Raw genomic sequence first — 22,412 nt, 5'->3', positions numbered from 1 at the left:
AAGAGTTTCGGGTTCTAAAAACGTAAAAACGGATGACGTTGGTTGGTTCCCGTTTTTATAAAATAGATTTTAAATACCCGGAAAATTTTTTATAAAATCCATATGATTCCTGTAAATTCATAAATTAGCATAAAAATAATTAGGAAGATATGACAATTATCTATATTTTATTTGGAACATATAAAAATTGAAATACTCAATTAATAATATTTTTAAACATCCAAACACATTTAACACTTAACAAATAATTCACAGAATAGATACTGAATACATATAATAATTATCAATTAGCAACAATAATTACACGATATATCCCGGATATTACACCAGAAGTGGTCTACTGAGTTGTTGTACTAAGATAGTATTGTTAAGGTGGTTGTAATGAATTAGTTTTGTAATAAATTATGACCTAAATCATACTTAAACCTGGAAAAGATCTTGGTAAGAGGGGTCGTGATTATGTTCTATAAGTGAAATGAATTTTTTTATGTTACTTGTTGTGTTGTGGATGACGTCAACTCCTGACCCCGGGGTTGAGGCCGTCACAGTTAGTGTTTGTGTCATAGAGACAGCACTATAATATTTTAGTTTAAGACATTTGGATTATTCATGTTTATGTTCTATCGATTATTCCCTTTATAATTAATTATGTCTTAATTTACTACGATATAAATGTTAGATTAATAAATGTCCTTGAAATATGATATGAATTCTATATCTCTAAGTACGTGACTTAGAATGAGATTATGAGAATAGTATCAATATTCCTAAAGGCCCCTAGTTGAGTATTATTACCAAGAGACAATAATAATGCATTACGACTGGTGTGTTTGTTGATTGATAATCACATCTCATTGATCATAGGTATAGTGATATAAAAGTAAAAAACACAGGCAGATGTAATGTACATGGTGTTGGACAGACCTAATGTGAGATTATACATGTCTGTTATGTCATAAGTAATTCTCACTGTGATAATGATGTAAAAATTACCTTTGACCGGGTAATGATAAAAGTGTATTTCGAGTATATTATGAATCATATGAGAAATATGAATGATCTAGAAAGGATTTAATCCTCCTAATTTTAGGAGTGATATTATTGGCATCTAATGTGAGTTAGACTGTGAAATGTGTGGCCGCACTCAAATATCGATTTGATGTGATATTCCACTTATTGATCAAGAAAACGGGGATTAAACTATGATGAGGATGACGCATTACATTCCTCTAGTTTAATCTATAATATATGGTTAAAGGGATTATATTACATTGTGCATTATTCACGAAAGGTTTAATCGATCACCGATTTAATTATTATTACTTGGGTAGCAATTATGTATTACTAGATACAGCTCATTATTTATAATTTTAAATTAGATTTGAAAGTCATTGCCAACGTAATAACAACCTATACGGTCACACACAGAAAAATCTTGAAGGATTATTTATAATATTAATTAAGTATGACTTAGTTAACTAGATAAATAATGATATCAAATTTACTAATATTAATTATGAAATTCAGTTGTTAAATAATTATATGAGACTTAATTATTATACAAATAGAAATTTTGAATTAATAATAACTCCTAATTAGTTAAAATTATAAAATATTTTTCTACTCTCTATATAATATCTCTTGTGGCTGATTTTTAACATAAGACTTTTATTAAAACTCTAACCACCAAGAGAGAAGATGGAGAAAAAGTAATAATAGACGATTTTATGCGAGTACACATCTGATCCTTGAGTTCAAACATTCGTGTGGATACCGATAGAGCGTAGATCGCAAGAGCAGGATGCGTGGTGATTGAACAAATTTTGGATCTCCATTAGTCAACCAATTCGTAAAGCTTCTTAAGGTAAACAATCTTATCTACGAATTAAATAACTTTTTTGCATGGATCATGCGCATATTTTTAATTAAAGTTTCCGTTGCGCTTGATGCCTTGAAACCCTTGAGATGATGTATGTCCCTCATGTTAAACAGAGAGGAGACCCCATATCATTGCTTAGTTTCATGCACGTTTGCAAAATCCTGCTGGGAGCGTGCTGGAACAGGTGTCTTGGAGAATGAAAATGGTAATTTCTGCTCGTGTGTTTCCCAAAAGTTGCAGCAGCTGGAGGAAAGACATCAAAGAGCTCTGGTCATGATTTGTTGGGCGTTGTGAAAAAGCTCGCAATGATATGACGTCGAATAAAAAACGTTCTTCCGTGGCCTCAATCCTCATTCTTGCTCATAATTCTGTTGAACACTGGTTAAAGGCACAAGATAAGGTACATGTTCCACCTGTTGCGTTCTCGGTTCCGGAAGATGGGAGTGATCGATGGAGAAGGCCTGCTATAAACGCCCTGAAAATAAATGTAGATGCGGCGTTTTTTGAGAGCACTGGGAAATTCAGTTATATATGTGTTGCTAGGGACCGTGCAGGTTCAGTAACAGAGGCCATGACTTGTTTTCGAAGGGATAATAAAAAGTTATAATGGAAGAAGCGTTGGGCGTCCGTGAAGCTCTGGATAAAACACAAGGGTTGGAAGGGTGTGAATGTAGAAAGTGACAGTCTTACTGTGGTTCAGTCAATCCGCAGCACTTCCCCGTGATGTCTTACTTTGGGGAATCATTGAGGAATGTAGGACTATACTAAAAGAGTTAAAATATATTTATGTAAAAGTTGGATTTTGACCCTAATCAAAAATATTCGGATTACACCCTAAAAACGAGCATGGTACTCTTAAGTGATTTTTAGAATATGGGTTTGAATACACTTAAAAATAAAATTATTTTTTTTATTTAGCAAAAAAAATAATAATAAATAATAAAAAAATTATTTCCACGAAATAATCTATTTTGAAGATTTTCGTTCTTAGTTTGCTTTTCTTCACCGCCCGACTTGGTAAATAAAAACGAGAAAGAGAAGTTAATCAATCATAGAGAAAAATCTGACTTGTAGTTTAACCAACTATGCATCTCCTCAATTTTCCATAAACTTGGAATCAAAAATCGTAGCTTCCCCTCCTGAGTACTTGTCACAGCAAACAAGATGCAAATCATATCAAACTCTTCGAGCAACACCATCATACGGATATGGGACGCGCTACCCATCATACAAATTTGGAGCTTTCAACCCAATGGGCTTCACCGAAAACCAGTCACCAACATATTTGTCCACAGGCAATCCATGTCTGGATTTCTTCTTCCATGTAGTTCCGAATACTCCACCTAGTAGTATTGTTGCGCGTCTGGAATCAGCATGGGCTCATGATCCACTCACCACTCTTAAACTTATTTGTAATCTTCGAGGCGTTAGAGGGACAGGTAAGTCTGATAAGGAAGGCTTCTACACTGCCGCGCTTTGGCTTCATGAGAAACACAGGAAGAACCTAGCGGGTAATGTCTCGGCTATGGCCTCATTTGGCTATCTTAAGGACATGCTTGAGATTCTCTTTCGGTTGGTTGAGGGCGCTGATGCACGAACGCAAATTCAAGAGGAATGGAAATTAAAAAAGAACGCAGACTCACCTCATGTGATAGGGTATGTATCCGGAGCAAAATTTCCAGGCAATCAGCAACTAAAGAAAAAGAATACACGGGGAAGGCTAAAGTATAAAGAAGGTAAAGAAGTTCAGTATTGGAGATCAGCTGTGCTCTCGAGTGAAGTGAGGGTTAAAGCAAATGACGCTAAAATGAAAGGTGAAAGCGAGAAGGCTAGCATTTTAAGAAAGGAGACACAGCTTGCAAGATCTAAAAAAATTCAGGAATTGTACGAGAGTGATACGTATTTTCAGTTCTTATACGAAAAGGTTTCGAGTCTCTTTGCAGATATGCTAAAGGTGGATATCAAGTGCTACAATTTGGGTAAGAAGAATAAGATTAGTTTAGCTGCAAAATGGTGTCCATCACTTGATTCTTTCTATGATAAACATACATTAATTTGTGCAAGTATTGCAAAGAAAGTATTTCCACTTGAATCTTACCCTGAATATGAAGGAATTGAAGATGCGCATTATGAGTATAGAGTTCGAGACAGGTTGAGAAAACAAGTACTTGTTCCGCTTGGTGAGATGCTGCAGTTGCCTGAGGTTTATATGAGTGCCCAGGAATGGAGCGCAGTAGCTTACAACAGAGTTGCATCTGTTGCCATGAAGAAGTACACAGATGTATTCCTGTGGCATGACAAAGAAAGGTTTACCAAGTATCTTGAGGATGTGGAAGAAGGGAAGGAAAAGATTGCCTCTGGGGCATTGCTTCCTCATGACATTATAAATTCTCTTTTCGAAGGTGGCACTGGTGGGACTGTTGCGGAGCTGCAGTGGAAAAGGATGGTAGATGACATGGTAGAGAAAGGTAAATTATCAAATAGTATTGCAGTTTGTGATGTTTCAGGAAGTATGTCTGGAACACCAATGGATGTTGCGGTTGCACTTGGTCTACTAGTTTCCGAGCTAAGTGAAGAGCCTTGGAAAGGTCAGGTGATCACATTTAGTTGCAACCCACAACTCCACTTTATTGAAGGAAATAGCCTCGGAGAGAAGTGTAACTTTATTAGGCGTATGGACTGGGGAATGAATACAGATTTCCAGAAGGTTTTCGATCAGATATTGATGGTTGCAGTTGCTGCAAATTTGAGCGAAGAGCAAATGATAAAGAGAGTGTTTATTTTTAGTGATATGGAATTTGATCAAGCATCACAGAATCCATGGGAGACTGATTACCAAGCAATTCAAAGGAAATTTAAGGAAAATGGGTATGAAAAAGTGCCCGAAATCGTGTTTTGGAATCTCAGGGATTCAATGGCCACGCCAGTAACAGCCAAACAAGATGGAGTAGCCATGCTTAGTGGATTTTCAAAGAACTTGCTGAAAATCTTTTTGAATAGAGATGGGGAAATTAATCCTGAGCTTGTGATGGAGCTTGCCATTTCGGGTAAAGAGTATCAAAAGCTAGTTTTGTATGATGATTGATTCAGAACAATTATGTTTTCGTTTTAGGCTTCTTGAGTTGTATTAGTGATACCCAGATTTCTTTCTCTGCTAAATTTTATTGCATAAAACTGAAATTTCAATTTGATTTTGTACTTTTTTTTAATATATTTTCAAGACTGCAAGTCTGGCAAGTCGGTCAAGATAGTAGAGGATAAATGAATTCTAAGACCACTTGATTTTCTTTCTTTTTGATAAACATAATATTTCAAAAATCCTCAAAGTGGTTGATATTAGACTCGAATTAGAAGGATGAAATGATTTGATATTATTGTCCGGATTATATCGAGCCTTTGAACAACAATAAAGAAGACTTGTGTTTGTTAAATAAGAAGGAGATCATGACAAATGGAATGTTTCAATGGCAAATAACAAAATTTACCAAAGATAATTACGAGAATTGGTGTATTCGTATGAAAATGATCCTTGGAACAAATGATGTGTGGGAACTTGTGGAGAAAGGATTAATGGTGCCCGAAGATGAAGCAAATTTGAATCAAGTTCAAAAAGATCAACTACAAGCCCAAAGAAAGAAGGACCAAAAGACGATTATGATCATCCATCAATGTTTGGATGATTCTTTGCTACAAAAGGTGGCTTCCACGACAACATCAAAGAAAATTTGGGATATTTTAAATTCTTCTTTTAGTGGAGAAGCAAAAGTGAAGAGAGTTCGGTTACAAATACTTCGTGGCGAGTTTGAACCTTTGTGAATGAAAGAATCCGAGCCAATCTCAGATTATTTTTCAAGGGTCCCGACCATTGTCAACCAAATGAAAATCAATGGAGATGAGGTAAGTGATGTTCGTGTTATTGAAAAAAATCTTCGCTCACTTGTCTCTAAATTTGATTATAAAGTCGTGGCAATTGAGGAGGATAAAGATATAGATGAAATGACTATTGATGAGCTTATGGGATCGCTACAAGCCCATGAAGAAAAAATGTTAAAAAGGAGATTGAACAAGTTTTGCAAGCAAAATTATCTTTCAAAATTAATGATGGAAGATACACAAGTCAAAGAGGTCGTGGCCAAGGACGTGGACGAGGCTTCTTACATTGACAAGGAAGAGGACGTGGCCAACAAAGAGAGGAAAATCAAAAGGATGAAAGAGTGTGTGAGACAAGAAATTCAAGAGGCCGTGGAAGAGGAAGATTTATTTCAAGGTATGACAAATCAAATGTCAAGTGTTATAATTGTCAAAATTTTGGTCATTAGTTCTGAGTACCGCACTTCAAGAAATCAAGTTGAGAAAAAAGCTAATCTTGTAGAAGACAATGGCAATGAACCCACTTTACTTTTAGCACAAAAAGGAGAAGAAAATTGTGGAGACAATCTATGGTATCTTGATAGTGGGGCAAGCTATCATATGTGTGGAAATAAAAACTTTTTCGTGAATCTCGATGAAAATGTGAATGGCAAAATCACTTTTGGAGACTCTTCGGGAGTGCCCATCAAAGCAAAAGGTAACATCTTAATTCACTTGAAAAATGGAGATCATGATTTTATTTCAAGTGTTTATTATGTGCCTAGTATGAAAAATAATATCTTAAGTTTGGCCAACTAATGGAGAAAGGCTACACCATCACCATGAAAAATGGATTTCTTAACTTGAGAGACTCTTGTGATAATTTAATTGCTAAGGTGCCTATGACTAAGAATCGTATGTTTATTCTCAAAATTGAAAATGATGGTTCAAAATTTTTAAAGGCTTATGTTGGAGATTTTTCTTGGTTTTAGCATCTTAGGTTTGGGCACTTAAATTTTGAAGGATTAAATTCACGATCTAAGAAGCACATGGTGAATGGGTTACCTTACATCAATCATCCAAATCAAATTTGTGAAGGATGTTTTTTCGGAAAGTAATCAAGAAGAATTTTTCCAATCTATAGCAAGAGCAAAGGATCCGCTTGAACTTATTTACTCGGATGTATGCAAGAAGATTTATATATATATATAAGTGATATTTCAAGAAAATACTTATTATCGATTTTCATAACCAAAATTCATTGCCTTTCTCATTGCTTACATTACCCCAAAAAAAAAGAAAATAGAAAAACCCTTTTATCGTTCTCATTTTGCATATTCTTGATTCTTACCAATCTAAACTTGTCTCAAGGTTTCCACTTTAGTAACTCGATACATTTCATAAACTTTAACCCTAAAACCCTAATGGTTCCTCCTCCAAAATGATTGACACTGCAAACAAAATGCAAGCCCATTATGGGTCGAAGAATGAAACAATAAATTGTAAGAATGTTGGGGTAGCTGGGAATCAAACCTTAGTTCTCTGATACCATGTTGAGTATCCAGCTCATCTAAAACCTTAAGGTGTTAGAGGAAGGCCCCAATAAGATCATATATTTAACAGTCTCGAATCAGCATGGGCTCATGATCCGCTCACCACTCTTAAGCTTATTTGCAATCTTCGAGGCGTTAGAGGGACAGGTAAATCTGATAAGGAAGGCTTCTACACCGCCGCGCTTTGGCTACACGAGAAACACCACAAAAACCTAGTGTGTAATATCTCGGCTATAGCCTTGTTTGGCTATCTCAAGGATATACTTGAGATTCTCTTTCGGTTACTTGAAGGAGCGGATGCACGAGAAATGATACAGAAGGATTGGATATCAAGAAAGGGTGTGAAATATTATAAACAACGTAAAGAAGCTGACGTTCGGAAGTTAAAGAAACTGAGAGCCTTGCTGCCAAGAGAAGGTAGGGTTGAAGCAAATGAGGTGAAAATGAGAGGCGAAAGCGATAAGGCTAGTATTTTAAGAAAGGAGATACAACTGGCGAGATCCAAGAAATTTCAGAAGCTTTATGACAGAGATATGTATTTTCAGTTCTTGTACGAAAAGATTTCGAGTCTTTTTGCGGATATGTTGAGGGCAGATATGGAGTGCTTTAATTCGGGTAAGATGAATGATATTAGTTTAGCAGCAAAGTGGTGTCCGTCACTTGATTCATTCTATGATAAGCATACGTTGATTTGTTGAAGTATTGCAAAGAAAGTATTCCCTCGTGAAATTTACCCTGAATATGACATAATCGAAGATGCATATTATGAGTACAGAGTTAGAGACAGGTTGAGGAAACAGGTACTGGTTCCGCTTCGTGAGATGCTGCAGTTACCTGAGGTTTATATGAGTGCCCAGAAATGGAACTCTGTTGCTTACAACCGAGTTGCATCTGTTTCCATAAAGAATTATTCTGATATCTTTACGTTACAATGCAAAGAAAGATTTAGTAAGTATCTTGAGGATGTGAAGGAAGGGAAGGAAAATATTGCCTTCGGGGCATTGCTTCCTCATGACATTATAAATTCTTGTTTCGAAGGTGGTACTAGTGGAACTGTTGCGGAGCTGCAGTGGAAAACGATGGTAGATGACATGGTAGAAAAAGGTAAATTATCAAATAGTATTGCAGTTTGTGATGTTTCAGGAAGTATGTCTGGAACACCAATGGATGTTGCGGTTGCACTTGGTCTACTAGTTTCCGAGCTAAGTGAAGAACCTTGGAAAGGTCAGGTTATCACATTTAGTTGCAACCCACAACTCCACTTTATTGCAGGAAATAGTCTCAGAGATAAGTGTAACTTTATTAGGCGTATGGACGGAAGGAATACAGATTTCCAGAAGGTTTTCGATCAGATATTGATGGTTGCAGTTGCTGCAAATTTGAGCGAAAAGCAAATGATAAAGAGAGTTTTTGTTTTTAGTGATATGGAATTTGATCGTGCATCATAGAATCCTTGGGAGACTGATTACCAAGCCATTCAAAGGAAATTTAAGGAAAATGGGTATAAAAAAGTGCCGGAAATCGTGTTTTGGAATCTCAGGGAATCCTTTGCCACACCAGTAACGTCCAAACAAAATGGAGTAGCTATGCTGAGTGGATTTTCCAAGAACTTGCTAGCTATCTTCTTGGATAAGGAGGGGGAAATTAGTCCTGAGCTTGTGATGAAGCTTGCTATTTCTGGTAAAGAGTACGAAAACCTAGCTTTGTATGATGACTAATCAAGAATGAGTATACTTTCGCGTTAATCAGGATCTTCTATCAGTATGATTAAACTGTTCTGAAAATTACAGCAATATTCAGCACATCAATTTGCCTAAAGAGTATGATTGCTCTACTTTATTTGTTATTTGTATTTTGAACCTTTAATTTTTGGTTCAAATTATATCCTAACAAACATTATTAGTAAAATAACCAATGGCTAACTGTATCTCCTTGGAATATGAGAGAACATAAAAAATCTTATCTGCTGGATAAGATCAGCTGTAGGCCTGTAAGCGCAACACAAGGATCTAAAGACTTAAAATGAAGTTTTGTTGTTACCGGGAAAATGTAATACCTGCTGAAGCGGTTATGCATAATTAACACAACTTACATTAACCACATCTCTTTGTGTAAAGAACATCAAAAAAGGTAACACTACCAAAGATACAAGACCTTTGTAAGAACTGGAAAACAACTAGTGCCCCTGTTGTTTTCATCAGGGTAGACATCAAAATCTCCATCCAAGTCTATGTAAAAAAATCTATAAACATCTAAACCTGGTGAAATTTGAGATTTAAAATGTATGTTGTCCCGATCAGTTTGTTTGTGCATTTCGGCAAAACAAAATACTGGTATCTCAATATCTAATGTTTTCCTATAGTCTGCAATATTAGTTTTGCATTGTAATAATTTACTAGTGAGAGAAAATTATAGAGATCGTTCTTAGTTAGTATTCAGTCGTAACTTCTGAAAGGAAAATGTCCTAAGTCCAATCATGTATTAGGATTTAGGAATAACTCTTTATGTAATCTGTTTTAATTTCATTGATTTTAATAAAATACTTATTTTGTTTTTATTACGGGCTCTATCTATTTAAGTGTTTAAATAAGATATACCATAGTTTAGAGTAAAGCTTTTTATGGATTATGATGAGATCATAATAGTGAGACTTAAAAGATGATAACTCTAAACTTAAATAGTTCCTGGTCATAGGATTACTAACTGTTAATTAATAATCCGTAGAGATCGGTACATACTATGTTTGCTTCATTATGAAGGATGTCTGTTCTCATAGACATTTGTGTGGTGACACTATAGCTAGTATGTAGGTGCTTATTATAGAATAAGTTCACTGAACATGACTCGCCCAGCTGAACAACTGATGGAGTTCACTCACGTGTCAACAGTTGTTCACATAGTGATAGTTGTACAAGTATCCTTAAACTTGAGGTCATCATAGTCATCTTGTGTACACTGAACTATGCTTTGGTTTAGTTCTTAGTCTCCAGGGACAATTATTAGGGCTCTACTGGGTATAGGAATTTATACACGAAGATAGTGTATGATCAATAAAGGATCTACCCCTTCCAGTGAAGGAAGCGAATGTTCAAGGCTGATCCACTTATGCTAGTTCAGGAATCTCTGGCCAGAGTGAATGAAATTAGAAAGGAGTTTCTAATTTGCAAAGAACTACGCATAGTAAATGGTAAGCAAGTGATTAAATTAGATAGGCTTGACACGAGATCCATGCCTTGTATTTAATCGGGACATTGTAGGGAAGAAGGAGTTTATTGTACGGTAACTATTCACTGAATATGTTCTTGGTATTCTAAGCAGTGAATTCATATTATCCGGATAGTCGCGATATGCTGAGAAGTATCCCTCACGATGTAGTATAAATGTGATTAATTAATTAATCATATTTAATAAATTAGAGAATTTATATAAATAATGATAAAATAGTTTTATTATTATTTATTTCTACTACCGGCTTAATATTGAACCTACAGGGTCACACCATAAAAAGAGAATGATTTAATGGTGGAGGAATTAATTAATAATGGCTAATAATTATTTATTTGTGAAATAAATAATTAATTGGCAAATTTAATAATTGATTAAATGAGATTTAATTGATTATAAATTAATTAAGAAAAATTCTTAATATTATTAATTAAAGGATTTAATTTTGGAAATTAAATCAAGAGAGAGAATTATTTCTAAAGTGTTTAGAAAAAGGATTAATAATTAAAAGGTATTTTAATTATTAATGAGAATAATAAATGGGATAATAATAATAATATTTATGAGAAAATTTCAGCTGAAAATTTTGCCTATAAATATACTATTATAGACCCTAATTTTATTCAAACCCCAAAAAAACCCAAAAAGTTTGGAAAACCCAATTCTCTCCACCTCCTTCCTCCTCCTTAACATCGTTTTCTTGGTGGATACCGGTGAAGTGCTTCACACTTGAGGAACAACTGCTAAAGATCTCTGATCGTTTTCTCCGAATTATTTTAAAGGTTAGATTCGATCCCTACATTTTTACCACGATTTATATGCTTTTATTTGGATTTTGTATGTGTAAAAGTGTTTTACCATGCCCCCGCTGCGATTAAAATCCAACATTGGTATCAGAGCATAGGTTGTATGCATATAGATCTGTGGTAAATATTTCAGAATTTTATGTGCTTGTATGAATTAATTATGATGTTTACAAGTTATATCATGGATTAATTTTGTCTGATGAGAAATCGTTTCTCAGAATAATTTTGAATGTTGATCTGGGTTCTACAAGTGTTGTAGATCGTCTGGGTATTTTTTTCATAATTTTATGATGTATAGATTATTTATTATGGATTTTTGAAGTTGTATCAATTAAATTCGTAATTAAATAATCATATATATATATATAATAAAGTATACATATATATATGTGTGTGTTGCTGCTGTTTGTCTGCTGTGTTAAAGAAAGAACAGGTACGGCTGTCAGTATCAGCACGGCAATCGAGAAGCTGTCCGGCGGCTGCTGCAAGAAAAATAAAATAAAATAAAATAAATATAAGGGTGTCGCGCATTCCGGGAATGCGTTACACCCTGTGGCGCATTCACGGAATGCGTTACACCTTTTAATTAGTTAAAAGGGTTGTAACGCATTCCGGTGATGCGTTACAACCCTTTTAACTAATTAAAAGGTGGAATGCGTTACACCTTTTAATTAGTTAAAAGGGTTGTAACGCATCACCGGAATGCGTTACAGGGCTTGTAACGCGTTCCTATAATGCGTTACAGCCCGACTGTCCATATTAAAATTGATTTTCTGGGAGTTTCGTAACTCCGTTTGAGGCGTGCAATATACCGTTGGATTCGTTTTTCCGAGACGGATCTAATGGAGTGATCAATTTTAGTTTATATAAAAGTTTTGTACTGTTTATATTTCCATGAAGTGTTTTAAAGTTGTTTTTGACTGTTTTAGTTGCTTTTAAATGCTTCATGTGATACATAGAGATGTATAATGCTTAGACTAATGTGCTAGATGATATAACATGCCTACCTTGATATTTATTCATGTTGATATATGTGATATATGCTTAGTTTATCATGCGATGATAGATTTAGGTGAACTTAAATGAACATAAGGCGTTTGTTAGACAACCTAGTATAGTGAAATTATTTCATAACCTTAAAAATTATATTATGAATACAATCATGAGATTCTTATGTTTATGAAACACGTAATTGAATATGAATTTTCGATATGAGAGAAAGGATGATTCTGTTAACAACAGATTTCTATCTGTAAGAAAGGGTTATTAAGTGACGCCTATTGACAATGCTCCACCCGATCTGGGAATCATCTGATTATTGATTATTGATTTGAAAGATTTAATTTAAAAGGAAGAATTTCTTTATAATATGATTATGATTGTAACGTAATATAATCCCTCTAAAATTAAATAATATCAAGTAGTAATTGGCCAATGATACAACGGGCTTGTGTCGGTCATAGCCTTCCAACATGATAGAAAAGTAGTTCTTATTTTTGAATCATTGTCGGTTCGTGCTACAGCCGAGGGCTTTGATTTCGAAATAAGAAATACTTGTCTATTACATAGAGATGTGTACATTGAATAAGAATCTAAAGGTCGGTACGTGCTACAGCCGTGGGCCTTTGGGGACTGATTCAACTGTACGGAATGTTGGGTTAGACTTGACTTAGAATATTGAGTTTGTCGTGCCACAGCCGAGATTCAATTATTCAAGAGGTTAAAGTTTGATTAGGGAATAACATAAGATGTAATTGACAAGAGTTGTCTGCCTATTGAACATTGTATGGCGGTTCGTGCTACAGCCGGGGTTGTGTAATGGAATGTAGGATCCCTATTCCCACTAGCATTATGAATTCTTAATTTTTCACGTAGGGGGTTGAATAAATTAGGTAAACTAGTGGGAGCCACTTATGAATAAAGACCCGATTCATGTAGTATTTTAAAATGAAATCGAATATTTTCTAAGTATTGTTATGTGTTTATCATTTACAGATTTACTTTGTACGTTATGTCTTCTGCACTATCACTCAGGAGCATACTGGATGCTCACAAATTGACTGGTCCTAATTATGCTGACTGGCTTCGAAACTTGAGAATTGTTCTCAGGATTGAGAAGCTGGAATACGTGATTGACTCACCTAAGCCTACTGAACCTGCTAGTGATGCACATAATGATGAACATGTTATGTATCGTAAGTGGATAGATGATGCAAATGTTGCTCAATGCATCATGCTAGCTTCCATGAACATTGAGCTACAGAAGCAACATGAGCATATAGATGCTCACACTATCCTCATGCATCTACAAGAGTTATATGATGTGGCAGGGAGGACAGCTCGATATGAGATATCGAAGGAGCTGTTCGGTTGTAGGATGTCTGAGGGATCATCTGTGAATGACCATGTACTTAAGATGATCAATTTGATTGAACGTCTTGGACAACTTGGTTTTGTCATGGATGGGGAGCTGAGCCAAGACTTGGTCTTGCAATCGCTTTCGAGTTCGTTCTCGCAGTTTGTTGTGAACTTTCACATGAATAAGTTGGATGTCAGCCTGCCTGAACTCCACAACATGTTGAAGACTGCGGAATCGAATTTTCCCCCTAAGAAGAGTTCTGTTCTTCTAATTGGTGAAGGTTCCAATCCTAAGAAAAGGAAGAGGAACTCTTCCAAGAAGAAGAAAGTAGGTGAGAAAACGCCGGTTCCACCAAAAGCTGAAGACCCCAAAAGCAAAGTTGTTTGCTTTCACTGTAACAAGGTGGGGCACTGGAAGAGTAACTGCAAGGTTTACCTTGCAGAATTAAAGAAGAAGAAGGGTAGTGAGACTGTCGCTTCTGATTCAGGTATGTTCATAATAGAAGTGAATATGTCATTAAGCCAAATTTCTACTTGGGTATTAGATACCGCCTATGGTTCTGACATCTGCAATTTGTTGCAGGGACCAAGGAAAAGTAGGACTCTTGAAGAAGAGGAGGTGATTCTACTTATGGGAAATGGAGCAAGAGTTGATGCTGAAGATGTAGAATCATTTCATTTACATATGCCTACGGGCAAGACTATTGTTTTTTAAATAATTGTTATTTTGTTCCCTCGATTGTGAGGAATATTATTCCCATGTTAGACTTGGCTGGATTTTTCATTTATTATTGAGAATAATGAATGTTCTATTCTTAGAGATAATATTCTTTATGGACGTGGTACTTTAAATAATGGTCTATATATATGTGACATAATTTACTTCAGATTGAACAAACTAATAAAAGAAAAGGGATGATAAAAATCTCACTTTATTGTGGCACTGCAGTCTCCATTTAGTGGACATGGAGAGAGGGTTGTAGATTTGCTAGGATTGGTACACACAAATGTATGTGGACCAATATCTACGCAAGCCATGGGTGGATTTTCATACTTCATTACTTTCATGGATAATAGATCTAGATTCGGATATGTGTTTGATGAAACACAAGTCTGAAGCCTTTGAAAAGTTCAAAGAGTATAAGTATGAAGTGGAGAAACAAACCAAACATAGTATTATAATTCTTCGATTAGATCGAGGTGGTGAATACTTGAATGGAGAGTTTCTAGATTATCTCAAAGTAAATGGTATAGTCTCCCAGTGGACTCCGCCAGATTGGTATCTGAAAGGAGAAATCGAACTTTGTTAGACATAGTTTGGTCCATGATGAGCTATGCAAATCTTCCAGTATTCCTATGGGGTTATGCATTGGAAACCTCAGCATATTTACTGAATATGGTGCCTTCCAAAATCTGTCCCTCAAACTTCGTATGAGATATGGAAAGAAAGGAAACTGAGTCTTAAACACGTTAAGATTTGGGGATGTCCAGCTTATGTCAAGAAAGTTGACCCAGATAAGCTGGAATATCGATCCGTAAAATGTAGTTTTGTGGGATATCCTAAAGAGACTTTAGGGTATTACTTTTACACCGATCATCGGGTGTTTGTCTCCAGACATGCTACCTTCTTGGAAAAGGAGTTTATCCTTGAAGGAAACAGTGGGAGCAAAATTGAACTTGATAAAGTTCAAGAAGCACAAACTACTACGGATCAAGTGGAAACACCTGTTCTGACTGAACAACCTTTTGTGGAACAGCCCATTCATAGATCAGGGAGAGTGTCTCGCCAACCTGAGAGGTATTATGGCCTTGTCATTGAGAATGACAATGAGTTGTCGATCATTGATGATGACGACCCTGTAACCTATAATGAGGCTATGAGTAGTGTTGACTCAGAGAAATGGCATAGTGCCATGAAATCCAGAATGGAATTTATGTATACGGTATACAAAAGATAGATTATAGTAGATGGCCAGGTGGAGACCTATAAGGCCAGGCTTATGACAAAAGGATTCAAACAAAGGCAATGGATTGACTTTGATGAAACCTTTTACCTGTAGCCCTGTTAAAATCAGTTCGGATTTTGCTTGCGATTGCTGCTTACTACGACTATGAGATCTGGCATATAGCCAGATGGTTTTCTTTCCAAGGGAAATGAAAGCCTAGTGTGTAAGCTACTGCGAACCATATGTGGTTTAAAGCAAGCTTCTTGAAAGATGGAACATTCATTTTGATGAGACAATCAAAGAGTTTGATTTTATCAAAAAACGTAGATGAACCATGCGTCTATAAAAGGGTTAGTGGGAGCGCGGTAACATTTCTTGTATTATATTGAATTAGAGTTGACACACATAACAACATAGCAGACCCACTCACAAAGCTACTTTATGAAAGTCACTTTGATCGTCATAAAGACAAGATGGGTATTAGATACCAGAGTGATTGGCTTTAGTACAAGTGGGAGATTGAAAGGAAAATGTCCTAAGTCCAATCATGTATTAGGATTTAGGAATAACTCTTTATGTAATCTGTTTTGATTTCATTGATTTTAATAAAAGACTTATTTTGTTTTTATTACGGGCTCTATCTATTTAAGTGTTTAAATAAGATATACCATAGTTTAGAGTAAAGCTTTTTATGGATTATGATGAGATCATAATAGTGAGACCTAAAAGATGATAACTCTAAACTTAAATAGTTCCTGGTCATAGGATTACTAACTGGTAATTAATAATCCGCAGAGATCGGTACATACTATGCTTGCTTCATTATGAAGGATGTCTGTTCTCATAGATATTTGTGTGGTGACACTATAGCTAGTATGTAGGTGCTTATTATAGAATAAGTTCACTGAACATGACTCGCCCAGCTGAACAACTGATGGAGTTCACTCACGTGTCAACAGTTGTTCACATAGTGATAGTTGTACAAGTATCCTTAGACTTGAGGTCATCATAGTCATCTTGTGTACACTGAACTATGTTTTGCTTTAGTTCTTAGTCTCCAGGGACAATTATTAGGGCTCTACTGGGTATAGGAATTTGTACACGAAGATAGTGTATGATCAATAAAGGATCTACCCCTTCCAGTGAAGGAAGCGAATGTTAAAGGCTGATCCACTTATGCTAGTTCAGGAATCTCTGGCCAGAGTTAATGAAATTAGAAAGGAGTTTCTAATTTGCATAGAACTACGCATAGTAAATGGTAAGCAAGTGATTAAATTAGATAGCTATATATGCTATAATGTTCAATGTTGATCCACTTATATTAGTTCAGGAATCTCTGGCCAGAGTGAATGAAATTAGAAAGGAGTTTCTAATTTACATTAAATATAACTAAGCATAGTGAATGGGAAAGCAAGTGATAAAATAAGATAGGCTTGACACAAGTTCCATGCCTTGTATTTAATCGGGACATTGTAGGGTAGAAGGAGTTTATTGTACGGTAACTATTCACTGAATAGGTTCTTGGTATTCTAAGCAGTGAATTCATATTATCCGGATAGTCGCGATATGCTGAGAAGTATCCCTCACGATGTAGTATAAATGTGATTAATTAATTAATCATATTTAATAAATTAGAGAATTTATATAAATAATGATAAAATAGTTTTATTATTATTTATTTCTACTACTGGCTTAATATTGAACCTACAGGGTCACAGCATAAAAAGAGAATGATTTAATGGTGGAGGAATTAATTAATAATGGCTAATAATTATTTATTTGTGAAATAAATAATTAATTGGCAAATTTAATAATTGATTAAATGAGATTTAATTGATTATAAATTAATTAAGAAAAATTCTTAATATTATTAATTAAAGGATTTAATTTTTGGAAATTAAATCAAGAGAGAGAATTATTTCTAAAGTGTTTAGAAAAAGGATTAATAATTAAAAGGTGTTTTAATTATTAATGAGAATAATAAATGGGATAATAATAATAATAATATTTATGGGAAAATTTCAGCTGAAAATTTTGCCTATAAATATACTATTATAGACCCTAATTTTATTCGAACCCCAAAAAAACCCAAAAAGTTTGGAAAACCCAATTCTCTCCACCTCCTTCCTCCTCCTTAACATCGTTTTCTTGGTGGATACCGGTGGGGTGCTTCACACTTGAGGAGCAACTGCTAAGGATCTCTGATCGTTGTCTCCGAATTATTTTAAAGGTTAGATTCGATCCCTACGTTTTTACCACGATTTATATGCTTTTATTTGGATTTTGTGTGTATAAAAGTGTTTTACCATGCCCCGCTGCGATTAAAATCCAACAACTTCCTAATTATTTATCTACCTAACTATATCTACACCAATGTAACAGGGGTGTCATGGAGGGAGCGAATAAGACATTTTATTTACGTAGAATGGCAAATTAGTCCCAGTTCTTTACATTACATTTTTCCAAATTTAGTAAAATATTTTACATCCCTACTACTCTTCTTCTCTGTTCATGTTGTCTTAATGAGATTAAGAAAACACCAATACTGACTATTGTTGTGTTCATAAGCTTAATTGTTCATTTGGAATAATGTAAAAATTTTGTGTGATATAATCTTGATCGTAAGCCCAATGAATCTATTAAGGACAAAATGAAAGGCAGACTAATCATCGCGCTGCTAATATTATTTATGCGTATAATTTGCTCATTTGATTACTCAAGGTGACTTGTGTGTGTATAGTGTTGGTTTATTTTTGGCATGGTCTGCTTGGTTGATTGTTGAATTAGTTAATTTTAAACGTAATAATTGTATGTTTAAGTTCACAACGTATACATAAAATATATTGCATTGATATAATTAATTGAGAAAGATTACTGATCTCTGTTGTTGTTAATCTGACGATTAACATCATCATTCTGGTGATAAAGATAGGGAAGGAACATGTGTAAGATGTTTTCCCTACATCAAACTATCAATAGGGATCCACCAGTTTATATTTATCATTCAATTTATGACCCATTATAATTTTGATGATGCCTCTGTTCTTGTAAACATACCTCTTTGCTTCATGCAATTGAGTTCCCTTGTTACTACACAATTAAGTATCATAAATATTGGACAAGAAGTAAAGCATCAGAAATAATTTACAAGAACACTTGAAGGTAGCCAGCAACTATGTTATATTTAAGACTTCCAGGAATGATAAGCCGAGTTCCTTTATTTCTTGCAAAAGCTGTAATGCCTTCTGGAGACTTTATCTAGTTTAGAATTATTATCTGATACCATGATCCACCGCTTATTGTACAGCGTTCTGTAGTTTGGAAAGACTCATATGTAAAACTTGAGAGAGAATTATAAAGGGATTTGAAACCTAAACCAAGTTAAATATTAGACGAACTGAATTATGTAACTGACCTTTTCGTTTGGTTGTGCACATTTGCCAGAGTTTCTCCTGCAACTCTTGCTTGAAGAGTTGGAGAACAGAGATTTACAAATATTCCTGCTTATTCAATTTTTGGTTGTTGGTTCTATATTCAGTATCACAGAATACTTGGAGGCAGGTTGAACTAATTTAGATTTCTGGAGAATCTTTGGAGCGTGAATCTATCTTTGTCGGAATCTAGCTTGTCTGTGAAGTGCTTTCGGAAGTTTCATGTTTCACCACTGATTCAGGTTTATAAATTTCACTTCGTCAGACTCTTCATGTTGCACTTGGCAATGCAGATACCATTAGCTTTAGCCTACCCATGACGTAAGTCATGTAACACCTCTCATAAGAATCTCACTTCGATCATTTCAGCTGCATATTCATGAAGCTTTTAAGGCAAAACGAAATTATAATAACAAAACCAATAAGTCTAGTTTGAGCATACAACAAGATGACTTTTAGAACATTGCTCCTGAGTTGAAGTGGTATTAAACCCTATTAAAACTGTAAAAAATTGAAATTTCAAATTCTTGTTTCTTTGGCTTCCTCTGTCATTTTCTTAAAGCTATGCAATCCCTCGGTAAATTTAATCTCTTGACTCCAAGTCTTTTCTATAATAATACTATACGTTTGTTAACATGTTTTGTGTCTCCTGGACCCTGCATCAACTTGGAACCTAAAACCCTAGCCTCTTATCTTAAAACCTTTTTATTTAGCAAAATAGATGCAACTCATCTCAGGCTGCAACACAAAACACATATGGCTCTTCCGCAATGGCCTTAACCGAAAACCAGTCGCCTATATATGTCTCCACGGGAAATCCATGTCTCGAATTCTTCTTCCATATAGCCCCGGCTACACTGTATTCTGATATTGTTACGCATCTGGAATCAGCATGGGCTCATGATCCACTCACCGCTCTTAAACGTATTTGTAATCTTCGAGGCGTTAGAGGGACTGGTAAGTCTGATAAGGAAGGCTTTTACACAGCTGCACTTTGGCTACGCGAGAAATACCACAAAAACCTAGCGTGTAATGTCTCGGCTATGGCCTCATTTGGCTATCTTAAAGATATGCTTAAGATTCTCTTTCGGTTGGTTGAGGGCGCTGATGCACGAATGCAAATTTAAGAGGAATGGAAATCAACCAAGGGGAGGTATCACTACAAGAAAATTCAAATCTAACAACAGAAATTCTATTAGCACGTCAGGGGAATCCGTTGGCAAAACAACCTGTCAACGGAATGACAACCGAAATGATCGGTTGGAGTTAACGTCGTTGGGAAATCAGTGCTAACATAATTATTTTTCCTTAGTAATTTCATAACGGAATAACAACAGCCTAATAACAGAATTCTCGATTTTTAATGACATCCAAATTTTCGTTGGTAAATTTTGGTAACAGAAAATTTCATTGCTATCTTTTGTAATAGAATGCCATCAAAAATTCCAGCGTAGTTAAATTTAATGACTATTTGCTAACAGATTATCCATTGTAAATTTAATAACAATTTGCTAATGGCTTATCTATTTGGTGACTTGCTAACAGAATATCTGTTGTTAAATTTAATAACAATTTAAATAACGCATTTTTACCAACGGAATCCAAACAAAATTATGATTCTAATTTTATTTCCCTAAACCTGTACATATTCAGCAAAGTACATATTCAACAAAAAATAACAAAAGATAGTTGTGTTTCATTGATGACAAACCATCATGTTGCAATACAAGATGAGCAAAAGATAGCAGATGAGCATAATGTTCTCCAAAGTCTTACCATCTGCCCAAAAACTACACCATATACCAAGATGTCAAATCCGAATGCAGAATTACCAAACCTAGTAGCTTTTAACTAGTACAAAATCATGCGTCCATATTATACGCAACATAAATAGTCTAGGTCAAAATGCATAGTGAATATACTAAATCAAATACTAATTGCCATCATCTTGACCATCTAAATCAGCAGGGGAACGAGGAAGTCGGACTGAATTAGCCTCGATAATCACGGCTAACTGATTTTCCATTGCTTTCATCCGTTCATTCATTTATGTTAGCTGGTGCTTAAGCTATAACAGTCCTATGAGAAGCGGACCCACTATTATGTGTTGAATGGCAGCCATCAACCCCGCTACGGCGATTTTTTTTCTGGATCACAGACTTTCTTTGAAATTTTGGTGTTTTCCAATATTCAACCCATTAAAAATAGACATTCTTGTCAATTCTTTTATCTCGTCTATTGTACTTTTCCCGGTTAGAACGAGCTACCGAAACAAGCTCAGAATACTTCTTCCTCGCGCAATCTTTCCAGCCATCATAAATAATTCTGGATCAAAACTTGGACCAACAGCATCCATCACCATGTTGTACATTAGGTTATCATCATCTCTTCCACAATTTTTATTGGAGTAATGTGGGGAGGATTGCTATGTCCTTTGTCTAGAAACATATGGCTCTCCATGTCGATCCCACACATAATAGTCTCTTACAAACCCTTTCTTCATTAAGTGCAATTTTACTATCTCCGCATTCCAGAATTTGTCATTCTCACACTTGAAACATGGACACTGAATATTTGTTCCATTCATAGATTCTTCTCGAGATATAACATATTCCATAAAGCTTTCCAAGCCATTTACAAAAGGCGAAGTTAAATATCCTCCACTATCAATCCTTTGATACATCCAACCTCTATTATTATCCATACTTAACTTTTATAATAACCTAAAAAAATATTCATAATTAAAATATTTATACATGTACATATTTTACTTTTTGAAAAGTGAGCCTGGAATAAAAAAAAGACAGCATGAATCGGTTTACACAACCAATGCCCAATCTCCCATCCAAAAATTTGCTAAACTAATTTATTATAAAATTAAAATAAAAATTGAATAGCACTGTACATTAACAACATAAAAAATGTGTACGGCTGTTTAGAAAACTAGGAACTTAACTACCTTTATTATCATCTATGCTTCAAGGCGATCGAGACATATATACAAACAAAAACTTTACAAAACTTAAGACATGGCAAAACACTTCTAATTAAAATTAATTACAAGCTAAACTACATACAAACAAAATACTAACTATCTGTGTTTAAGAATCTCAAAACACAAGTTAATTACCGAAATAATAAAAATAAACTTACCTTAATATTTTCCAAAGAGATATGTTGTGATAATTTGTGAGGATCAGATCTTGAAGAAGATGAGAAAAAATAGTATGGAAGTAGATTGATTTTTGAATAAAATGTTAAGAAATTAGAGATGCAGCTCAACTACTCTTTTACTAACGAGTAGGTTGTTAAATATTAAATGTGAGGCCTACATTTAATGACAGAACAATAATCGTAGTAATTTT

At 34.9% G+C, this 22,412-nt stretch overlaps 1 protein-coding gene and 1 pseudogene across 1 annotated transcript; both read left to right on the top strand.

Moving 5' to 3' along the window:
* Positions 1-2,957: 2,957 nt before the first annotated feature.
* LOC141686802 (uncharacterized) lies at positions 2,958-5,052 on the top strand. The gene has a single exon (XM_074491884.1). The coding sequence runs from the start codon at positions 3,132-3,134 to the stop codon at positions 4,962-4,964; it is 1,833 nt and encodes a 610-aa protein (XP_074347985.1). The 5' UTR covers positions 2,958-3,131; the 3' UTR covers positions 4,965-5,052.
* A 703-nt stretch (positions 5,053-5,755) lies between these two features.
* On the top strand, positions 5,756-8,999 carry LOC141685966 (uncharacterized; annotated as a pseudogene).
* The last annotated feature ends 13,413 nt before the right edge of the window (positions 9,000-22,412 follow it).

The sequence above is a fragment of the Apium graveolens genome, chromosome 9 (assembly GCF_009905375.1).
Source record: "Apium graveolens cultivar Ventura chromosome 9, ASM990537v1, whole genome shotgun sequence".
In the NCBI taxonomy this organism is placed as follows: Eukaryota; Viridiplantae; Streptophyta; class Magnoliopsida; order Apiales; family Apiaceae; genus Apium; species Apium graveolens.
Note: the sequence above shows the minus strand (reverse complement) of the source record. Positions and strands in the feature narration are given on the sequence as shown.

Excerpts from the sequence above, each read along its gene's own strand:
- LOC141686802 (XM_074491884.1), top strand. The coding sequence starts at position 3,132 with ATGGGCTTCACCGAAAACCAGTCACCAACATATTTGTCCACAGGCAAT.